General features: G+C 36.2%; 1 protein-coding gene across 5 annotated transcripts in view; it reads right to left on the bottom strand.

Annotated features, from left to right (window-relative positions):
* Window positions 1-11,790: 11,790 nt before the first annotated feature.
* FLRT2 (fibronectin leucine rich transmembrane protein 2) overlaps window positions 11,791-24,860 on the bottom strand; it is a 61,560-nt gene continuing 48,490 nt past the window's right edge. For all 5 annotated transcript variants that reach the window (XM_054634867.2, XM_077180589.1, XM_077180588.1 and 2 more), the window contains exon 2: window positions 11,791-18,835. In XM_054634867.2, coding sequence (XP_054490842.1) covers window positions 16,440-18,425 — 1,986 coding nt within the window. In that variant the 5' untranslated portion in view covers window positions 18,426-18,835 and the 3' untranslated portion in view covers window positions 11,791-16,439. The remainder of the gene's footprint in view (window positions 18,836-24,860) is intronic.

The raw sequence follows: 24,860 nt of genomic DNA, 5'->3' as shown, positions 1-24,860 counted from the left end.
AACTATTTTTGATTGCTTTATGTAGAGCACAGATATTTTATGAGCCGTGTCTCCCTGTCAGATTGCCTGTCACACCTGTTTTTCTTTTCTTTCTTTTTTCTTTTCTTTTCTTTTCTTTTCTTTTCTTTTCTTTTCTTTTCTTTTCTTTTCTTTTCTTTTCTTTTCTTTTCTTTTCTTTTCTTTTCTTTTCTTTTCTTTTCTTTTCTTTTCTTTTCTTTTCTTTTCTTTTCTTTTCTTTTCTTTCCTTTCCTTTCCTTTCCTTTCCTTTCCTTTCCTTTCCTTTCCTTTCCTTTCCTTTCCTTTCCTTTCCTTTCCTTTCCTTTCCTTTCCTTCCCTTCCCTTCCCTTCCCTTCCCTTCCCTTCCCTTCCCTTCCCTTCCCTTCCCTTCCCTTCCCTTCCCTTCCCTTCCCTTCCCTTCCCTTCCCTTCCCTTCCCTTCCCTTCCCTTCCCTTCCCTTCCCTTCCCTTCCCTTCCCTTCCCTTCCCTTCCCTTCCCTTCCCTTCCCTTCCCTTCCCTTCCCTTCCCTTCCCTTCCCTTCCCTTCCCTTCCCTTCCCTTCCTTTTTTTTTCCTCTTCTTTTTCTTTTTCTTTTCTTTTTCTTTTCTTTTTCTTTTTCTTTTCTTTTTCTTTTTCTTTTTCTTTTTCTTTTTCTTTTTCTTTTTCTTTTTCTTTTTCTTTTTCTTTTTCTTTTTCTTTTTCTTTTCTTCTCGCAGTTTGAATGGTTTTGGTTGTTTTAAGGAAGTAGTAAAATAAGAGGTATCACAAACAGCCAGATTGCTTTAAAATGTGTGAAAATCGATGGCAAGGTAGATTACAAAGACTCTGTAAATGTCCATTCTCAGGGAAAGAACTCAACCAGTTGGTCAGTCCATGGCCATGCACTGCTTATCACTGTGTCACTTCATCACTACTTTCTGTCAGTCACCAATGGCAGCTTTTGCCTATTAACCAGCTAGACTCATGTTTAAATGGTGGTAAATAACACAGAAAGAGCTAGAAGAGCTGTTTAGGCACAACAGAGATGTTACACTAGTAGTGGCACTGAAATAAATATAGGGACAAAATGGAATTGAACATGAAAAAAGAGAGGATAAAAGAGTGGAGAAGAATATGGGGCACAGTAACTAAATTCATATCATGTTCATATCATCACTTGTCCATGCAAGGATTTTATTGTGGAGGGAGAACGCTGCCTGGGAACTTGTGCTTTTCAGCAATTTGAGATACATTTTGGGAAAGAATTCTGTGATATGTTCACTTAAAGATTCCACAGAGTTAGAATCAATTATAAGTAGTGATAAAACAAAGGGCAAAAGGAATAAACAGGAGTAAAAAGAGATACAGATATAGACTTCTAATACTTCTCTGTACTTTGAGTACTACGTCTTCTACCTATTAACAGTGTAAACACTAAGCATAAGGGAAATTATGGAAGTATCAAGAGGAAAAGTTTGCTAATAAACAGATTTTTTCATGAGAAAAGCAAAACAGATAAAATATCTAACATTTAGATTCAGAAAAACGGTTGAGGAGTACTTAAGACAAAGCAAAGCTTTAGAAAATAGACCGTAAAAAATCTTTGCCAGATAAACTGATGAAGTTATCTAATGCTGTTTACAACCATATTTGGATGGATGAGGAGGGCACAAAAGTGTGACTGGAATACATTCTTCCACTAGCTTAAAACAGATTTGTGCCAGCTTGAATAAACTATTTTTGCATCATATCTGGGATGGAAAAAGAAGTGACATTCAAGAATAAAAGAGAAACGACACACATAGGAAATGTGGCCGAGCAATGATCAGAGGCAAAGAAGCGTATTCAGGAGTGTGGTTTAGCTATATTAAAAGTCTGTTTTGAAAACAACTTCGAATTGTTTCATTTGATAATTTGAGGAATGTAAGCAATGCCAGCAGGTTTTCTAATCAATTTATATTGGGTTTTTTTTTCTCTCTAGCATTTTTTTTCAAAATTCAATATACGGATATTTACAGCTGAAGTACAGATATGTCTTCAGTTATATTAGCTCTAAGAAAACAGTTATTATAGAGGTTTATTCATTTCAGCACTATCTATTCAGTGATGTTTTATTTAACAGCAGAAAGTCTGAGAATGCAAAGCAATAATGAAATCATAATGTTTTCTTTTGAGACTGTGTTTTCCTCCTTTAAGAGAGGAATATTTTATTTTTGTAAAGGCAAGCTGATTTAACCATCTGATAACCTTTAATTAAATTAAAACAAAGCCTATGATTCTAATACAAATTTACAAATGCATCAAATAGAAATATTATTCTGTAAGACAGACAAGATATAATTAGATGTTCAGCAAACAAGAAAGAGGCAACAGAAAGGCTTCCTTTCAAAAAATAAGATAATAAGAAATCAGGACATTTTGGGAAGCCTACTAAGGATTCTATTTAAGTAATAAAAGTATGGAAGATGCCCTATAGCATAGACTAAAACATCTCATTAGAATATGATATTCCTTTAATATCTATCTAGTAATGCATTTAACTTTAAGCCAGATTTCTGATCCTTATCTCTTTAGATGAACAAGCAATCACTATGTAACATACAACCACATAAATGTATGCTACTTAGGGAAGTATTGAGGGATATGGAATATTTATCCTCTTCAGATTAAGCAACAATTCCCTACATTTTTAACTTAGAGAGCAATATCTCAATATGAGATTAATTAATCAATTACTTTAAATGTTGGGAAGGTTAAAGATTCAGAATCTGTTCAGAAAAGAAAAATTAGAATATGAGAGTAAGACTTTAGGAAAGTCTTAGAAGAATTATAATCTCATTAGAGAAGCAAACCATCACACTGAGAAGGATAGTGTCTTCTAAAGTGGAATTGACAACCTGTATAGACTTCTCAGAAACAAATTTTTGCTATCTAAGTTAAGGTTGCAGAATCACTGCAGAAACTAGGACTTATTTTGTCATGGATTTCTACAATACATTCCCTTTCAGTAGGATTTGTTTAGACTAGACCATAAACCTTAAATAGTAGAGCAGTAGTTGTAGAAAACCAAAAAAGCCAAATTTTTTTATCCACACTTGTGTTTTTAAACTCTTTAAACAAATTTGTAGGTACTCCTACAGCTAAATAATGCTTTCTAATCTTTAGTAGATTGTCTTAAAATTGTGCAGGTACTAATCTCTAAACTAGGGTACAGAGGATGTACAGTGGCTTCACTACAGCATTTTTATCATGTGCACTATGTGTCCTAGCCTGTAGCTCAGTATTACAGTAGTTTTGTGGCTAGAAATGGGCCACAGGATCCGTACTGAGTTTATGAGGCCTCAGGACTATGGCTTGTCAAGCTTACTTTGTATGACTTTTTCTTGATCTGCCTGCAACTTTGCTTTGACCTAGTTTAACTGTAACAGTATTTTTGTCTCATAACTGGATAACCATGTGTAATTTTTTTTAATATGGCTTGTCTTCCTATGGTATAACCAGTTTCACATATAATTGTAAAAAGTAGTTGTTCTATATAAAATTTGTGAGCCTAATGCAATGTAGCAATGTAGAGAATCACAAGGTTGGTGTGTTGGTGGAGTCCTTGAGAAAAGGAAGCAAAGCAAGCAGTACAGAGGAATAGTGGTGTGGGACAAGAGGAGAGTCATAGCCTGGCACCAGAGATCCCATGGCTATGAACAGCTCATCAACAGTCACCCACCAGAGATCCCATGGCTATGAACAGCTCATCAACAGTCAAAGAAATGCAGACCTGAACAAAACTGGGGTATAGGGGCATGACAGGTGCATCATATGTAGTAAATTTGAATGCACAGCAATGAAAAGAAACAGTATATGAAAGACCATTAGAAAACAAACTAATATTATCCCAGCAAATCCTAAAGTGAAGAAGAAAGCAACAATTTCATCACAGTCTTCCCAGTGAAATAGTTTGGGTGCTGGTGATTTCTACATGGTACCATAACAGGTGGAAGGATTCCAAAGGTGAGTGAAAGGTTCAACAAACCATTAGCAGTTAGGAAATGTGTGATACACTTCTAACTGTACTGTTATTGAGGGTTGTTTTGCTTTTTTTTTTACTTTGGTTTGGGGCTTTTTCAGTAATGGTGGTATCCTTTCTTTATGCTCTTTATTTTCTTAATTTTCTGTTATAATTAGATGTTGGCTGGCTTTTTGATTAAACTTTAAATGATTGTACGTAAAGTCAGGACTTCATTATTAATATAATGAAGTCCTGACTTTACATACAAACATTGTTTACTTTTTTACCTATCATGTTTTTAACCAAAAGTATGGATATCTTGATTAGATTTTGTATATTGAGTTCCTGTGGAGTCCATATATCAAGGTAAAACAGCTTCTTATGTTCTGCTAAAATGGCTCTAGCTAAATTTACTGGTTTTCAGCAGAGCTGCATATTGTGAAATAAGAAAAATGCCAAGCTTTTACCCTGTTTATCTCGAGGTTAGTAGAGGATGTATCCTTTTTCCCATTATAAGCAAGAATCAACAAGTATGCAGGCTCAGGATCATTAGCATTTTTAGTGTCAGAATTTGTCTTTCCAGTGCACTAGATGACACTAAAGATTAGAAATTTATCTATGGATCTACAGAAAAAATCATAATTGACCTAAATGGCCTTCTACATAAATTATTCTAATCTGACAGTGGTTTTATAAGGTGTTTGGCTAAAAAGATACACTTTAGGATTCATTTTAAAATGTGAAACTCTTAGAATAATTCCCTCTGAAGAAGACTGTAACAGGATCCACAGATTATTCCAGTCCTTTTAAATTCCCATGCAATTTACATTCTGTTAATCTTTTTTATAAAGAGATGCATCCAAGTACTCTTTAAGGATGTGGATATCCTATTAAAACTATTAATATAAAATCTTATATAATATGCAAAACTAGAGCCTTTAGCATAAACTTTGAATTTGCCATAAGTTACAAAAGCTTTTGCTTTTGTCAGTTTAATTTACGTTTCTAACACTTTTTCAGGAATGTAGAGCATGTAGCTGGTGAAAAGAAACTGGAAAATGTGGATCTCACACCCAGAGAGCAGATCCCAGTCGCCTCTGTGCCATTCACGTTGTTCAACAGGCCCATAAACACACCAGAGGTCACTCAGCAGGGATCCACTTGCTGCTGCAGGTGTGTTAGATGGAATGTTGCAGGAGCAGGTGGCAGGAATGATGTGTGATGCTGAGGAGAGGTGACAGGCACCATCATCGTCCATCACAGCGCTGCCACCCTCCCTCTCTGCAGCCCCTGCTGAGGGCTCTGTGGCAGCTGGGCAGGGGACACTGCCTGGCAAACTCCTTGTGGGTCACCAGCAGAGGACTGACAGGATCTGTCCCGATTTACCTCTTCCCTCTTGGCCAGCTGTGCTGAGAAAAACATGCACACGGAACAATGGCATATACTTCACATGATTGGCTCCAGCCAGGTTAGTCAAGCCGGAAAAACAAAAGGAAAAACCCTGCAACCAAATCCAACAGAGCATTATCAAGACCTGTCAGGGCTGGAAGAAGTTAAAAGACCAGAGTATTTAGCAAGGCTAAAAGATCTTTCTGCAGGATGGCTTCTGAAACACAATTTTTTGAATAATTATGAGAAATATCCTGATCAAAAAGTTTTGAAGGCATAGTGTTCATTAGAAAATACAGCTGCATTTTACAGCAAGCAGTAAATTCTAACTTGAAGAAATTAATGTTATTTCAGTCACATCGTACTTTGCCCTAAACTAATGCTGTTAGTGTTTTACTCATAATTTTGTTATTTGCTATGGTTATTTCACTTATCCTTCATCAGCTGTCTAAATCTAAATTGAAATGAGTGCATATAATTTTTAGAATTAATGCAAAGAAAGCATTCATTGGACAGTGAATTTCTTTACTACTTCAAATTAACATCATTGTTTCAAACATTGTTAATTTTTTTCCCCCAATCCAACTGTTTGCTGGATTATCAGGGCTTGAAGAAATGTTTCTCTAAACAATTTGTCTTCTATAGCAAGGTGGAGAAATGTCTACTGCGATATTTTTTTTAAATGACCAGCATGCAGCTTTCCAAATTCGCTTTAACATAGCAGAAAATGGAAAAAGAAAATGCAGATTTTTAATGGAAAATGCAGATTTTAAATTGTATGAAACAATTTTTTTCAACCCAGGCAAAGATTTTCTAATGGTGTACTAATTTAGTCACTTAAAATAAGCAGCAACCCTAATTGAATCCCACAAATAGAGAAGAAATAGAAGAAATTTTTGCATCTTTATATTTTCCACAATTGTTTGGTACCCTAGGTCTAAACAGAACTCTTATATTTTGGGCCATATTTATTTAAAAGTCATTTTTATTTGCAGGATTTCTGTCTTTCAAATCTATCTTTCTGTCTCTACCCCTGCTTCAAATACTAAAGCAGCTTTGATGTTTAGAGTAGGCTGTGCTTAGAACTTCATAAACTAGAAGGAATTTCACTACTTGTATCAGTTCATTTACTATTACTGCAAAGTAAAACATTAAAATAATATTTACCCACCAAATTTCTAAGTTTTCCTGTAATAGCACACAGGCTGCATGGCTCATCTCAGAAAGATTTTTTTCAAACAGATTAATGACTTAAGGAGGATGAGTGGCAATGAAAACTCCCTTTGGGCTGCTGCACACAAATGCATTTTCTCAGGTATAACAGAAGTGCTCATTTGGGGCATTCCACAAAAATCCTGTAGAAAAATCAGGTTCTTCATGAAGCAGAAAGTGAAGAGTGAATTAAAAGACAGCTCATATGACAAGGAAAAACTGTCAAATACAGGGAAAGAAAAATAGACCACAAAGAGAAAAATTACATAGAAAGTCAACAGTAATGCTAATGATGTAGAAATATCTGAATTTTTCCCTTCTTGTTCATACTGGGTTTCAGTTTCATACTGCCCTCTTTCACATTCTCCTCTGTCTACACTTAGAGACCACACAGAACAGTCCTGCTCTAAACTGATTCCTCAGATGTGCTTTGTGCATTCCAAAGTGTATTCCAAAAGGTGCACACTGTCTGCTTCCAGGAGCTGTGATAGTCTTCTCTGTAAATTTCAAGTTTTAGTGTATAGACTGTCAAAGTACATAAACTGTTGAAAAACATGCTCTTACTAATACTTACGTTACAGTGCTTAAAAAAAAAATCATGCTGCTCTACCTCTTTACTCTCTTGAACAAGCTAAAGTGGAACTGAATTGATGCAAAAATCCAGAGTAAAAGATTTGTAATGGACTCAACACAGATCAATCTATACTTACAATACAGATATGCATACCATATGTCTATATATTTGTATATTTGAATATACATAAACATAAAAAATCTATAAATATAGTGTGATTGTGCCTTATGTGTTTGTAAAATGGTGAGGAACCGATAGTGCAGGGGACAGGTACAAAGTAAATTAGAGCAGCCCAAAGATGCAGACAATCAGAAAAAAGCTTAGTTTTTCTTGATTTAATCTTAAATGTAAACAGTAATAAATCAGATAACCATATGAGGCATCAAGCAGCAATCTGTCCTGTAAGCCAATCATGCTAGAGAAGGTTAATGCAACACAAAGGAAATGAGGTAAAAGCAAAAGAAATTATGAGATTGGTGCCTCTGGATTTTTCATAGTCTGGCTATAAACTGAATTGATATCACAGTAGAAGATGTGACTTCATGAAAAACCGTTCACTGCCAATGGTATTGGCAGCATTTCTGTGGCTTAGCTTTGCTGGGTAATCATCACAGTTTGCAGGTATAATGGTTTTGCAGAAAGCTTTTCCTTGTGTTGTGATGAATAAGCAATAGTACAAACTGCTTTGTTTCAGGTATTAAGGAAAAAATTATTTTGACAAGAAATAAGGGGAAAAAATCCTGAAAGTAGTGTCTGATCTGATGGCTGACAGAATGATCAATCACATCTGTGGGGTGGAATCAGAATGATCAATCACATGCTGTGGGTTGGAATCTTGCCTGCAAGGACCTTACTAATATTTGCAATGATAAAGGGAGAGCCATCAAGAATGTGACCTTTCAAACCCGCCTTGTTGCACACTCCTTCTTGAACATTGTGGTGTAGCTGGCACTCTAGAACCTACAGAAAAGAGTAATTAAAGATGCACAAAACAAAGTTAAACCCAGATCTTTCCTTGCTTTTATGGGCATGGGTTTTACCTTTTGACACAATCCCTCCAAGAGCATGGACCTCAATGAAGGCACCTTAGTAGGGTTCTGGACAAACCAGATATCCTCTATAATAATGCAGAACACCTGTAATTTGCTGCATCCCTCATAATATGATTCAGCTCTACTTCTACCAGCTTCTGTAGTCATCGAAGAGAAATACCATGACTGCATGAACTTTCCTTCTGTTCTGACCACCTTGTTTCTTGAGGGAGATCTCTGTGAAGTAGCTGTATTTCCTCCTCAATCTCTACAGAAAGGAATCTGATACTTCAAAGAAACCTTTGTTCCCTTCTCTTTGTGCAGCTGCTAATAATAATCTGTAAAACTGAACATAAGAACCCAAAGTTCCTATAACTACAAACCTGAGTTTGTGTATCTAGCTCAAATACTCACCATGACTATTGTAACTAAATGATAGATACTCAGTGTATCTAGCTCAAATTCTCACCATGACTATTGTAACTAAATGTTGAAAAATAATTCAAAAATTTATATCAAAGTTCTTTAAGATAATTTTTCTTAACTCAGTATTCTGAAATTTTGTCTTCTGATAGAAAGACAACACAGTCTTACTGCTGTAATTACAGCAGAAAATAGTTAAAATTTGCTCTACTTCAAATTTGCTTCATTTTTTATAAAGTTAAATCACAAAAAGGAAAGCCAAAACAAAATCAGAAAGCTCTAGACATATACTTGCTACTTGTTTCTCATGAAAGCAAGTATTGCACGTATAGTAATCTATTCCTCAAATTTCTTCATAGCTGATAAAAGAAATCAAAGCATGAAAGGACTTATCATGACCAATTAAAAAAAAAAAAGAAAACACGGGCTTCAAAACTAACCTCCAACAAAAATGTAAGTAAAAAGCTATCTAATCTAATTTTTTGTGAATTGAAAATTAAATATATCCTCCTAGGGATGGGAAATATGAAAACATTCAATACTTTCATGAACCCTTTTTTAATTGCCAAAAGTACTTAACTGTATACTACTAAAAGAACTGCAATAATATGGAATATCCCCCCTTACTCAGGTTTCTACTTTATTTTTCTAAGTAATCTATTCTTGATAACCCAAATGTGCTTTTTGTCAGGTATAGTATTTTCTTCAAAATGAAATAATGTGCATGCCTTGCTTCGGCAGCCCTCACTTACAAACACATGCTAATGCCCTGCTTGAATAAATATCATTGTTCACGTCAGCATTTACTGCCGAACTTGACTTCACATCAACTCTCAAATTTTCTTAACATGTTTCCTAAATGGAGAGAAATTCCTATCATTTGCATTGTAAGTCAGAGAGCAATGAATTATGTATTGGTTTCTGACCTGTGAATGCCCAAAGCAGTTTGTAAAAATATGTGAGGTCAGGATTATAAGACTGTCATTTAAATTGTTTGACTTTCTAGTCAAACCAACATTCTCTCTTCCATTCTTTCTTCTTTTCTTTTTTCTTTCTCAGTATTCATGCATGCATTTTTCAGTCATAATTTAGCCACAATATGAGGCTATAATAAAAAAACCAAAATGTGTTTATGTGAAAAAAGAATATTTTTGCTATGCCCACTGGCCCATTTGTGGCTTTAAATGTCCTTATCTTCCATGTCTTTATATTGGGCAGTGTTGCTCAGAGCATACTTAGCTCCCCTCTCATTTTCTGCACAGTCTTTTTCACAGCTTTCCCAGCTTTTCATAAGGGGCACATGGGCCTTCTGCCTTAGTTGATGTATTTCATTTGGGGATACATAGTGTGAGGTGCCATACAATGTGTCATATTGTATGTTTTTAATGATCCTTCTGTTATATATTATTGTGGTTTATAGTTGAAGGCAGTGGGGTCAGGATTTTACTATAAAAATGTGCTAATTTGTTTCAGGAATTATTGGTAAGAAATTCACCAAGTCTCTATCTGTGTAATGGAAGTATTTTAGTATTTTTTAGTTTCAGTCTTTGTTGACAGTGGCATTTCAAGTAGAATTAAAATATTTGTTACCTACTTTAATGGTAGAATGCAGTGCCATAACTCTTCTTCAATGTGGTACCTTCTCCATGTGGTACCATAACTCTTCTTCAAGGGAAGAACTTTTTAAAGTGGAATATTAACAATTTTGACTGAACAATAATGAAAAATACTCCTCCATGTGCTTTCTTTGACAGATCTCTGTAGTTAAATCCTCTACACACAAGAAATTCATACACAATTGCACATGCATGAAAAATTCCAGATAATTGAGCTTAGAAGTATTGAAAATAAAGTTTTATCTTTGCTACAACAAATAATTTTGGGTTATTAAACGATTACCTGATGAAGTCAATGGTTGTAAATTCCTTTTTTTGACAGAAAACATTATCAATTGAAAATGATGATTTCCTCATTGTCAGAAATACATAACTGATGGCAGGCATTTGTCATTCTCATTATCTCTATTGTCCACCCTCCTGTGGTAAGGCAAGTAGGTTTAATTATCAGGGTCTAATGTGCTTGAGTAGAAACATCAAATGAGGAGAGGGATATTACAGGGGGAAAGAGGCAGGGCTAGGTGAGGATATATTGCACACCAGCCCTAGGTAGTTTTACATGATAATATGGGTTAAGAAAGAGATTAAGATATTTTGTGGAGGAACTGTGACACTCAGAAATATTAAATTTCTAAGCTTTGAAATAAAATAGCACTCAGCATCTTACCTTCTAGCAAAGCAAAAAATTAGTTCTTGTATATGGAAGTAGAAGAGAGGTAATTTCCATTTCTAAGCAGCTAAACCATCTCTTTATATATAGTATATATTACCATATATCTTATGTATAAGATTTACTTTATACAAAAATTTATTAAGGCTTATGTATTAATGTTGTGCATTCTAAAAATTCAAGAACAATTTTGAAGGGAGAATTGGAAAAAAAAGTCATATTTCATGTCAAGGAAACAGATTAAATAGATAACAATAGTTAAAAAACAGATTCATGATTGTCATGTAATAAATGTAAAATGCATTTATCAACTGGCTATGCATATAATGAGTCACAGCTTCCACATATATATATATTTGTTATTGACATGTGTAACTCCTTAAGTGTACCTATTAATTGCAAACACTGGAGTACAGTCTGTTCTCATTTTAAATTGCTTTTCTATATGCATATTAGAAAGAGATAACTTTTTAAAGATAAGATTAAATCTGAGAAACTGAGGTAAAAAATTATTTAACTCTTTGAGAGACAAATATTATTTGTCTTTTAGAAACTGAAGAGAGGGTTGAACAGACAGAAGTTTCAGTAGAACATCTGAAAATATCTCCATGAATGAAAGTACAGAAAATGGATATTTTTTGTCCCTTTCAGATACCCACATCCTTATTTTAATTAGCTTGCTAATATAAATACAGCAAAGTTGTTGTATTTTTTAAATAACTCTTTACTGAATATGTCAACAAGATAATATATAGTGTATAGTGAGGTTTTGAAGTTAACAATGCGTGCAACATGGCAGATTGCAGAAAACAGGTAACGCAGACTTCAAACCATCTATTTTTCCATGTTAAAGATAGAAAGTATACCAAACACAGAACAGAATCAAGTGTGCATATCTCAGTTTAAATCAATTTTATGAAAGATTACCTCCAGATATTTGGGATCAACTCATGATAACAATTTGTTTAGTAGCTTATCTGTTTCTGAGAGGATCAGAATTCAGCTCTCATGAGGCACATTTCCACAGAGCCCCAGTGTAATAAAAGGTTGCCAAATCTCTTCTGTGCTAGTTTTCCATATGGACTACTAGCCAGCGTCCTTTTAAAGAGTAAAACATTCTCTGCTGTACAAAAGTTTAATGCCAAATGCTTCAAAATTGCCTGTAGTATCATCTGGGATACAAAGTGCCCTGTTCAATAGAGTTCAGGGAAGGAGTGATCATCAGCTTCCTAGGATTATCTCTGTGTTTAGAAGAGAGCATCAGGCAGGATTTGATGAGGTTCAGAGCCATAACTTTTGGTTTTGGCACTCACTTCTGTTTTGTTTTTCCACTGAGCTGTAAAGATAAGTCATGTGTAAAACCATTATTCTCATGTTCTAAATAAAAAAACTTTAATATCTCCATGTTAAATTTAAGGTGAAGAAGTACTATAAATGTAGAATTCAATGGGAATTAACCACTTTACTGTCAAAAGCTGAGACTGAACTTTCACTTCAATGCCTTTAATAAAGTGCCTTATGTAGACCCTTAAAACAATAATATCACTATGCATAAAGTTTTTCTGTTTGCAAAATTTAAATTAATAAATTTTTCAGAGGGAGAAACTTGTTCTCATGAAAAAAAGAAAATTCTTCTGAGAAAAATATAGTTGAATTACTCTAGTAGCAAATATCATATGCTACTTCATTTTTCTGTTTTTCATGATATTCACTGTAGTCCTTTATTGGGTTACATGGAAAACTGCTAGTATCTTTTCAGATCAAAGTAGCTTATTCCGTAAATATTCTTATAAAGAAATTCAGTAATAATGTTCCAATAAGAACCTGTCAACACAAAGTCCATGCATTAATCTGGTGTTTGTTTCTGCCAGCAAGCCACATGCAAGTAGCACTTATTAAAGTGACAGAATCCATGAAAATAAGGACCTGTTTGTAAATATATATGTCTTCAGAAGGAAGCAAGTACTGGGAACAGCAGTGTTGTGATGCTTCTTTAACACAATTTCATTTAAATGCTTATTTTATTCTACACCAATCTTTCTGCATGTCTGTGTCAACTATTAGCAGTATACAATGGAAGATGGGTAAGATTTTGACTGAAAAAAATTTGTCCCTAGATCCAATGAACTTGATCAAATCATGACTTAAAAGTGAACATTTTGAGTGAGTTGCACATATACATATTTGGCACGTCTGCTCTATAGCCTTTAGTTATTATGTGTGGTCGGATATCTGCCCTAAGTGAAGATCACCCAAGTTTTACAAAGCCCAAGGAAGAAGCTACTAGTCTTAAACTTGATATTGCCAAGAGATTGTTGTCTATTTTTAACTCTGACTTTTTCTACATACTTTACCTAGTGAAGTTTGCTTGCTAAGTGCTTATCTAGGTGGGAACTGAAATGAAAACTCAGATGTTTGTGTGGCTGACACTTTGAAAAGTCCAAAATTCTGTTGTAGGTTGAAATACATTAACCCTTTTGGAGCTAAGGAACAATTAAATAGGGAGAAACAGTCTTCAAATTACAGATATGACCTTTCAGTTGACTACAACTCTGAATTTTTTAGATAATATTCCCAGCTCTATCCACAAATTTTGGTATGAGGCGCTAGCAATGTTTTTTCAGAAGAGCCTTTATAGTAAAGAAACTTTTGTCAGTATCACATACAAATGATTTTTTTTTTCATACTGAAGAGAAGCATAAAGTAGGCTATCTTTAATATCATTGTGATTTTTGATCTAGGTAAGCGAGTCATAGTCTACATATATATATATATATATATATATATACAAATACATATATATGTTTCATCATTCAAGATCAAAATAAACAGCTTGTGAATGCCTTCTCTTTTCACCCTATTCTATAAGTAACCAGATTTGTTGTCATCAGGTTGGGCTTGTGGGTCATTCACCTGCAGTACAGGTCAAACTCCCTGAATATTGCTATAAATAAGGTGCCTATAGTATACTGAGGTCTAGAACAGAAGATTCCTCCTGCATCAGTAAATACTAATCAGCTTGTACTTTCAAAGGAGGCCTTTTGAAACCAAATGTACAACCAGTTATTTCATTGAAATTAAATACTATGTCCACACCCAATGGGAATCACTGGCTCTGTTTAACTTCAAGCAAACTCCAGCATTCAACAGAAGTGTGCAGAAGCACAACTGTTTGCTGCTTGTCTTTTGAGCTGTGGCATCTAAAATATGTTAAAGAAAACCAAAACAAATTAAAAAAAAACCCAAAAAAAACACCAAAACAAAAAACCAAAGCCCAAAAGTATAAACCTTATCATCAGTAAATAGATGAAAGAAAAAACCCGTCCACTTTGCATAGACATTTCTGCCTAGAATTATGCTATTTGAAATCATATAAACTTTTAATCAGCCAAATTTTAGTGACTTAACTATGACAGTAGCCACACAGGTTGCTTAGAATACCCGCTATAGCTGGAGAAAATAGCTAATATATAGAATATAGACTGGAATTTCAAAATGTTATTTTAAAAGGTGTTGCTGAGAGGAAGTGGTTCCTTACAAAATGGTTGTACTTTGCCATCAATTGTAACTGGGTTCATTTTGTTATTGCAGACAATTAGTGTTATCATGTGATCTGAATTACAGAAAATACGTGCTCATAGACCACTGAGTTTCAAGAATGGGTTGAGTGAAATGAGCGAAGGAAAGGATTAAAAACCTCTTTTCCAGCATAAGGAGCTTCATAAAGTGAAAAGTCTAAGCATTCCACTGTGAAGGTGCTTCAGCCTTTACTTCAAATCCACATGCAGCAACTTTCTCTCTATCCCTTGGTGATCACTGTAAAACTTTCTCTCTTTGGTTCCCTACTACCTCTGGGAAGTTTTGTCTCTATCTTTTTTCCTTTTCTTTTTTTTTTTCCTGATGTGATGCAGCTTTAGCTTGTCCCCAAACTCAGGAGAAAATAAGCTACATTAAAAAAGCAAACTGAAAAACCCCCAAATAATTAGATTCCACCACAGTTCTTGGCAGTCACTGAGTTTGCAGAGCAGCTAAAATATTACATAATATTGAGAGCTGCATTATGGTTTTAATACAAGCATGATATTTTGCATGGTGCATGTAAAGCTCAAGGACTGAGAAGAATCTGAGGGTATAAAAAACCAAATTCTAAACGCAGCTACTTCTTGTGGAACAGAAATCATTATGGAAAACTTGAAAATGCTCAAGGTAAAAGAAGGGTAATTCAGAGGGACACTGTGTACCTTGTGTTCTCAAAATTCCCCAGTCAATCAAATGCTTAACTAATGTCAGTCTCTGTATACTTTAATTGGGAAGGAAAAAAAGCAAAACAAACAAACAAACAAAACCCACAAAGATTTGTACATGATTTTCCCCACTGAAGATATTTCAGTTTATAATAGCCCTCGAGGTCTTCCCAGTACTAATAATGTTTTACAATATATTTCTTGTTTGTTTTCTCTTTTTGTCTTTTTTTTCTCCTATTTCTCCATACTGAACATAACTCAGGCCCTTAAGTCAAACAAGGCTTGAACCATACAAATTATTAGCAAAACCTTTGCATTGCCATTACATTTTCAGCAATATGCACTTTTAGGTTTCAAATTACATGAACACATACATGAATACTGCAGAGCTGGGAGCACTCAGAATTTCCCTCATTCTGGCCTTACCTGAACATGCTATGTCAACAAATGATGGTCTATTAAGAGATGCAACTTAATGACAGCTTTCTGTTATGTACTGTTACATAACCTTCACCTCCCACTGAGAAGGGTCAGAGAATGCCTAAAGCTTCTTAATCCTAATGAAAAGCACAAACAGTTTCTGAGATAAAGTATATAGTATTGGGGACATTTTTGGAGCAACTTTTGCAAATAGGAATCAAGGTCACTTTGTGTTTGACACAGTTCTTTCCACGTTTCCTATTCCAAGTAGATTGAAAGAAAACTAATCAAACAAGAGAGTAGCTTTTTGGGCAGCACTCAGAACTCCAGCTTTCAGTTGGAGGTGAGAAGTGCAGACCTGACAAAGAGGAAAGGATATATTTCCAATTGTTTGAAGCTCAACAGCAACTGCTGGGTTCAAGTCAGAAGGGTTGTGCCCATTTTATCTGAATTGCTTTTCTCTGTTCCTAGTGACCCTGTTTTAATATGCACTTATTTTCCTGTATTCCAGGACACCTAGAAACTTAACATCCCTCAGACTGCTTCGACAGCAAAGTGGTTAATGTTTGAAGAATGAGTCATTCTTTCCTTTGCCATGACATTGGGTTCTTATTGTACAACCCTGTACAGTACTCAGCAATAGTTTTTAAAGATTTAAAAAGCAAAGAGTTACAAAACCATTTGCAATTAACTTGAAATAGAAAAGATAGCACTTTTTTTTAAATCCCATTATATAGTACACCGTATAAATTACAGAGTATTCAAATGCATAAATGCATCTGTGTAACATTTATCAAATGTAATTTTTTTCATTATTCTTGGGGGGCTAATTTTTTCTAGAGTTTTTCTCCTTGTCCTAGAGACCCCCATGGTCCCTCACTATCACGTATGACAGTGCTCCAGGTCTGAGACGTTGCTGTTGCAGTATCGCATGTTGTTGGGGATGTGGCAGTCTGTGTAGTTAATGCCCCCGTTTGGGGTATAAATGGGCTGCAGTCTGAAATCTCCTTTAAGGAGCTGATCATTATTTAAGGAGACAATCTGGAAGCTGGTTTCCGTCATCTCCAGGATGGAGTTGTCCTTCTTGGTCCCTGCCTCACAGTAGTCATCTTTCCGACGGCCCCGGTTATATTTCCACTTCTGGGAGGTGTAACGACCTTTTTTGTGCATGTGCCAGCAAAAAATGCTGAGCAAGACCACGAGGACAAGTATCACTGCACCCCCAATCAACCCTGCCAGCAGAAATGGGGAGCCTAGGTTCTGAGAAGTCGTCTGCTCATGGCTGGAAGGGATGTTGCTGCCATTGAAAAAGGAAGCCTTGGTTGTGGCTTCTGAACAGACAGTGTCTTCTCCAGTCCGGTAGTTGTTATAAGTATCCAGTGGAACCAAACAAATCCGGTAAGTGGATTTGGGCTCCAGATTTACCAAGCTCGATTGCTGCTTCTCACCACTAATTATTCGTTCATGAACAATTCCTCCTACCAGACTATGGCCCATTTTAACCCATGTGAGTTTATATGCCATCACGGTAAAAAGTGACATCCAGTTGACTTGGATGCAAGTGTCATTCACAAAGTGGATGGAGAGCTGAATCCAGTCAGACAAAGGAGGTGTCACCCTTTCTCTGTCCTCCCTGTCAGGCACAGTGGGGAGTGTGGCTATGATGGGAGTGAGAGGATTATATTTACTACTTGAGGGAGGAAATGATGGGCTGGGAACTAATGTAGTTGGCATGGTTGTAGCTGGGACTGGGGTGATGATAAGTGGCAGACCAGGGGTGGTGGTTGGGCATGACAACATATTCATATTGAGCTCCCTGACTGCCATACCTCGGACCTGCTCTGGTCCCTGGCACATAAAACCACGTACATTGATGGAAGCAGGAATAAATTTGAGCCATTCAGTGACCCACTTAATGCTGCAGTCACATAACCAGGGATTATTCCTTACAGTGAGTTGTCTCAGGCTATGGAGATTATCAAATACTCCCTTTGCCAACATCCGAAGTTGATTGTTGGAAATATCAAGACGTTCCAGTTTGTGGAGGTTTGAAAAGGCTGTAAGTGGTATATGGGTTATCTGGTTGTCCTGCAAGTAAAGTCTCAGCAGATGTGTACCTGGAAGATCGGGAGGAGGGTGAGTCAGTGAATTCCGAACTATTGAGAATTCCTTGAGCTTGGAGAGGTGGCTAAAGGTGCCTTCAGCTATGCCTTTATTAGTGAGGAGATTGCCATCCAAGATCAGACGCTCCAGACTTGTAAGATTCTGGAAGGCCAGGTCTGAAATGACGGCAATTCGGTTTTCGTCTACACGAAGTTCTTGTAAGTCCAGCGGAAGGCCTACTGGCACACTGCTTAAGTGATTCTTGGACAGGAACAGAAGCTTGAGGCTGATGGCTTCCTGGAATGCCCCATCCTCAACGCCAACAGTGGAGATGGAGTTGTCATCCAGGTGCAGTTCTTCCAGCTTCAAAAGCTGAGCAAGAGCAGCACGTGAAATGGTCTGAATGTTGTTTTCCTGCAGGTGGAGAACCCTGACATTCTTGGGCAGGTTCATGGGGAATTCATCCAATTGATTGCCATACAGGTAGACTGTGTGCACAGACTGGACATTGTGCAACTCTGCAGGAAATCCAGCATTATTAATTTGGTTATTATGGAGGTAGAGGACGGTTACACCCTCCGGTATCCCAAGAGGCACTGAGGTCAAGCTTCGTTCATTACAGTAGACAAAGTTTCGGTCACAGCGGCAAACTTTTGGGCAGGCCAGAGTTTTGGAGACCTGTATGTAGAGCCCCAGGGAAAAGATAAGCCATGATTTCATGAGAAGAGCCCAATCTGTGGGCCACATTTTAGTCCACAAACCCATTTCTAATTTAAAGAAATAAAGTACCAAAGTGTTTAAGAACTGATAACAATAATAACGCACAGGTAACAAAATCTCAGGTCATTAAAATTGGCTTCTATTTATGTCCAGTGTTCAGGCCAGAGTTAAAGTCTTGGAGGCTAAGCATAAAATAATCCTTTTATAATTGGCCTGCCTCCTACTTCTGAACAGGAAAACACAGTCCTATTAGCCAGGGTTACAATGTTTGTTGCCTTCCTCCATGTGTGCTGAAAGAACCAGTAGCTATGTCTTTGCAAATGACCCACAGGTTACTTTAAAGCTACCAAAAGTCTCTGTGCTTGGAGGTGTATTTCACTGAAGTCCGTTGGCTTCTGTCAGCTTTCTGAAGTCAGCAAAGTCCTCATATTCACTATCTGCCAGATCTGGTCTGCCTGTAGAAGGAAAGAGAAAAGAAAAATCTGAATAGCATGAAACGTTTAATAAGGAAGATTAAGCCCATTAGAAGACTATTCTAAGTCTGAGCTCTTTATGGATTTCGGGGAAAAAAAAAAGGAAAAGAAGGGCATTAATATTAAACATTAGCTTAATATTACTGCTAAATAGTCTTGAAATAGATTTGATGCAAAGTCATTGCAATGACTGAAGGACTTTCAGTGACTTCAGAGAAGGCTAGATCTATTGCTTTCATTTGCATACTATACCTCCAGTCTTTGTCCTCTCTCTAAAATTTTAGAACCAAAAAGAACCCAAAAACCTAAACCATTTAACTGGTAATTTTTGCTCAGGTAATTATTTTTTTTTTTGCGAACCACTGACTTCAATGACTACTATTCACTGATGCCTGACAGAGTAGACTCTGGCCTGTATTATTTAATCACATTCTATGTTTTTTTTCATTTTCTACCAGACTCTGGAATATTCTGCTTCTATTTCTGTAATACCATTACATATATTGTCCAAATTAATGCACACTGCCAGATTATTTTGTCTTGCTCTAATGAATTAGAGACTTATGAGAAGAGTCTTTTAAACAAGTATGGTAGTCCATGAATGTAAGATATGTACTTGTTAAAACTATCATCTTGATATTAGTTCTGATGTGAACTGTGCTGTCAACAGATTCCACAACTTTCCACTAAATGAAACAGGCTCACATCTGCTAAGTTATTGTTTCAGATCAGCTCAAACTATGGCAGTTTTGTAGAACACTTCCTTTGAAACCATAAAGGTTAGATATGGCTTTTAATTTTGCTACACAGTTATCTGTGAATGGCTACATAAACAAGTGTGTTAACTTTAGTATAGCTGAGTTCCTTAATGTGTATTTTCAGCTTGTAAGCATACTTTTTATGTTCACAGCTACTATTTGTTATTCAGATCTATAACCAAACATTCCCACTCTCCAAAGCATGCAATGAAAGGTACTTTGTTGTTTGATGCTGTCTTGTCTTGTTATATGTTGTTTCCAATGATTGTCACCCCATCCTCCCCTCCAAATGCATAGTTGGACCTAATGAAGGATATCAGCCTTGGCAAGTACAAAGCATGTGCAGATCTCAGGGTCTTCAATTACAGAGACATAAGCACAGTAATTTTCCAGGTTTTGTTTATCCAGATCAAAGCTCAGGCTAGGATTTCAAGAAAATAGAATTTTAGTGAACAAAATCCTGTTTCTTAATGGTGGTTGATTTTTTTAAAATTTTATTGTTATATTTATATTTATTTAAACAAATTAAGAACATTCAGGTCATTCAGAAAGAAACTTACTTTGGTCATACATAAAACCTTGTTAGTCTGATACAGCTGTGCAGTTTGTAACATGTCCCTCATGCTACTTTTGGGAATCCTATGGACTGGTAGTGTAGAAAGCATCCTTAGGAGTCAAACTGTTATAAACCTTCAACCTTGCACTTGCAGATTACTGTATTTATTTAGAGCATCATCAGGTATCAGCCTCAAGGTTAAAACAGCTGGAGATAAAAAAGTGAGACCCTGAAAAATCCTGTTTATCATTATGAATTTAAATGTTAAGATTTGTAAATGTAATACTGTAATACAGCCTATAATGTATTGTCCTTTTATAGAAACAGTAAGATTAGGTACCCCACAGTTCATGGTTTTCTCTCTCACAGGCATATTTCAGTCAAGACAGATTTCTTTTCAATTATGCCAGATGACGTGATACTGTAGAGAAACTCTTAACAGGATTACATTCTAACATGAGCCCAAGTGTGACAGTTTATCTGCCTTTAATACGGCCTGGCTCCCATCTAGATCACAGTGCTCTGATCCATCATGACACTCTCTTTTAAAATGAGAATGGACATGCAGAGCATCCTCTGAGATGCTCAGGACCACAGAGAGTAATAACAGTTGTTCTCTCACTTTCCTGTCATCATCAGAGAGAGACAGCCTGTACCTCCTCACAGATCCAATACCCTGCACTAAGCTCTCTTCCGAGTCTAAGTCCAGTTACTGATTAAGTTTTATGTCACTCCTGGGTACAATAGAAAGCCCAGCTGAGAACATGCAGCCACAGGCAGCTGCAGTTCCTGGTTTGCTGGGAATGTCCTAAGAAGGGACTGTCATATTAAAACTGATTTATACATTCACCTCCTTCTAGTACTCTGTACAGTGTACTTCTCACCTAAGTAGATGTGGCACCTGAATTAAAGATTTCAGTAATGGTTCAAACATATTAGGTCAAGCACACAGCATTTCTCATTAGATATGATGAGAAAAAGAGCTTTGATTGGACAGTAACTTAAGCAGATTCTGGAGTTTCTCTCCTTTTTTTGTTGCATGGATTTTGCTATTAGAAATCTGTTAAAACTTTCCTGTTTTCTTCCCCCATGAGGGAAAGAAAGGTAGTCCTCTTATCAATGCTGGTATCCTAAATTCTAGATATCAATCCTTAATAAAGTGATACAAAAAAACCAGTACAGGTTATATGTATTTGGGACTACTCTTGATTGTACTAAGTAAGAGTACAAGGACATATCTAACTAGATATTTATGACCTCACAGTTGACTGTGGTGTGGCAGAGCTAAAAAATGAGGAAGTAAGGATAAAACTGAATGTATTTAAATGACTTTTTTGGGAAGGGTTTTTCTTTGGTAGTCTTTTACAACTGCTTAATACTAACTTAAAATAGGGCTCATAGTTGCTGTACTTTTCGGCATATCTCGGGGACCCTAATGCAAATGTGAGTTCCGTGTGTCAGAAATCTCTACCCCAAAGACATTAAAAAGATAGAAGAGTTGGAAACCTGCTTGATTAAAAAAGAAGAAACTTTCTGAATTTAAACTCCAAAAGGCTAGAAAAGTATAAACAGTTTTTTTCTTCAGTAAACTGTCAAAACTGAAGGCAGGTAGAGACACTCAGCTTCCCCTCTCCCCACCATTCCTCGCATGCTGGCTTCCTAAAGTAAGCTCTGTTTTCAATATGACTGCAAATACTAAATTGAGTCTCTCTCTGCAAATGTTTTTGGAAATAGAAATTTATAAGTGGAGGAATTAAAGGCATTCCTTAGCTATTGTGATTTTAAATCTTGGGATTTGACTGATAAGCTATAGGAGGCAATAACTTTTCTTATTTGAAGTCAGAAAGTTCTATGAACCAGTCTAGGTAGAGAAAAAGGCAAGTGTCACAATTAACTTAAAATTTAAGAAATTATCAAGCAAATGCCTCAATAATAACACATCTGTTCATCAACAATTTGGTAATTTTTGTATCTATTTCCTCCCCTGTAGGCTTGATTTCTATTTTTTCTTACTATACCCTCCTTAGATGCAAGTTGTATCTTCCAAGTGTGTAAGACATTTCCTGCCTTACTGCAGCCAGGATATTAAATCCCATTAGAATTTAAGGAATGATGCAATGAAGTTAAGAAAACTGCTTTGAAATAGATGATAAACTATCACATGTTTTAGGTGGCCAAGTCTGAAAATTTGGCTTAGGAGTTCCTGTAATCAATGGAAATATTTGTTTTCATAACTTACAATACATTTCTGATCGACATGGTTATCCACTGTGTTTTTTCAAACCTGCCTTGTTTAAATTCCCTTTTGACTGATGCTAGCTGGAAAAGAAAAATTCTGGCTTTATGTACTGGATAAAATATAAGGTGTTTCAGTTAAAGATATTTTAAAGGTTGAAACATCTGGCTGCAAGTTGGAAAGGTGAAAGTTTTTATGAGTCATACCTTTACCGGTCAGAATCCTCCATACAACTTCCAGCCTTTGTCACACTACACAGCCATGCAATAATTAATATATTACTGAAAGTGATGTTCAATTATAAATTTGTGGCATCTAGGGGAAAAAAACTATCTCACTAGTAGTCTGCTTAAGGAACTTTTTCCTACCTCACTGCTGGTCTACTTACTGCCTCAGCGGCTCTGCCTACACTGTCTAAAGAATCTCCAAAGGTGCTCTTAGAATCATCTTTGCCATTTTTCACTCTGCAGTCTTCCAAACAAGCAGTCAAGGTCCCTGTGGCTACCTGAGAACCTAGTGAAATTCAGGGAAGATAACAGAGAATAAAGGGAGACGATAACATGTGGAACCAAGCCTGCATAGGAATTTTACCTATGGCAACACTGGTTACCTATAAGCACAGAGTTCTGAGGTGTTCCTGAAGCCAGGTTGTCTGTCTTCATTAGCCTAATCATGGTTTACATTAAGGCTACAAATTTTTCAGAGGTAATAAAATTAAGAATGCTTGGCTACTTTTTCCTTCAAGGAACACTGAAAATAATAAAAAATAGGTCAAAGGAATCCAAGGCCTTTTTTCTCTGATAGCCTAACCAGTTAGCATCACTTTTCCCAGCAGTTCACCTGTTTATCTGGACCTGAGTGCCATGCAACATAGATTGAAAGGCAAGCAAAGCCAAAACCAAACAGTCATACTTTTTTCACTATTACGAGTCAGTGACTCTTTTTTAGCACTAAACCATTTGGCATAAATTTTCTTGGCTGTACTGCAGATCAGGGTTGTAATCGAGTCATATAATCTTACTCTACATAATTATAATACACAGTAAGTACAAGGCTATTATGTCTGTAATTGAATGACAAACAGAAAACAAATCTAATTCCTTTCATATGAAATCTAGTACAGAGCTCCTTGTTCTTAAGAAAAACATCCCTGTGTATCTATCAAGTGGTAACAGGAAAAATTACAGAATAACACCTGACATATATCTTTTTTCCATACAGTAGAGTTCATATGTGTGAGTGCGCACATTAGTGAATATCCTGGTGCTTTGGTTTTTTGGGTTTTTTTTTTTGGTTGGTTTTTTATTTTTTTTAAGTGATTAGGAGCCTTGGGTGATAGTTTGCTGTATATATTTCTCTATGAGTTACTTGGGTTTGAACTTTGTGCTCATATTTTAATTAGAGTCTATAATCTCTGCATCAAAGGCAAGGGGAAAATGACCCAAAGGAATCAAAATGCTTTTATAGGAAGCCTTTTTGCATGCCTGCTGTACTGGCTGCTTCATAGCTATGGGTGTGTATTATGTAAGAAGAAGAAGTAAGGAGGAAGAAAAAGAGGCGAAGAAAAAGAGATAGAGAGGAAGAAAACCTCCTTGGTGCCCTCCTCTAAAATAAGTATTGATGACAGGATAATGATGAGTAGCTAGTATAGGAAGGAAACCTTCTAGTGTCTCTGTACATTGTTACAGACAAATGAAGTCTATATGAACAGATTTTGGCAGAGAAATGAGTTACTGTCTTTGCAATATTGTTAGCAAAATGATTCAGCAAATGTACACATCTGAACTCTTGTGCTTTCTTCTACTCTGATCAGGATGTTTCTGGTTTTACTTGTCAATTTGCATTTATAATTATTCTCAAAACCTCACATCAGGCAGCCTGAGGATGCAAGTGAAATTGATTTGGATCTTCCTTGGTGGAGACAGGAGAAAATTTAGAGAGTGGTACATCTTGCAACAACTGGTGTAAAGACATTATTTGCCATCCTTCTCTTTCTGGATCTTCTGTAATCTTCTGGTCCTCCAAGCCTTTTTTCTCTTTCTAGCTACATTCCTGCAAATTATTATGCGGACACATTGCCCAGAAGGATGCAGGCTTCAGGAAATCCCATGTGAAAAGGCATGCTATTACAGTGAACAAGAGCTTTGTCTTTGGAAATTTGGGTAGTGTATAGGTTTAACAGACTCTGATACTGCCCAATTCCTGACTGCCAGGAGAGGGAGCTAAGCCAGCAGGAAACTTTCTCTCCCCTGAATAAACAAATAAATAAATAAATGTGGCACTTGTTTTCTTCCCACTATGTCTGCCCTCACACACATGCACACACTTCTTCAAAGTTGTCTGTCACTGCTCACTTGTTTGATGGCACCTCTGTTACATACCTGACAAACTGACTTGGTTATAGGACTTGGTTATAGGACTTGGTTACTGGGAAAATTAATGTTCATGTATTCTCAT

The sequence above is a fragment of the Agelaius phoeniceus genome, chromosome 6 (genome assembly GCF_051311805.1).
Source record: "Agelaius phoeniceus isolate bAgePho1 chromosome 6, bAgePho1.hap1, whole genome shotgun sequence".
Lineage (NCBI taxonomy): Eukaryota > Metazoa > Chordata > Aves > Passeriformes > Icteridae > Agelaius > Agelaius phoeniceus.
This window is presented reverse-complemented; position numbering and strand designations above follow the sequence as displayed.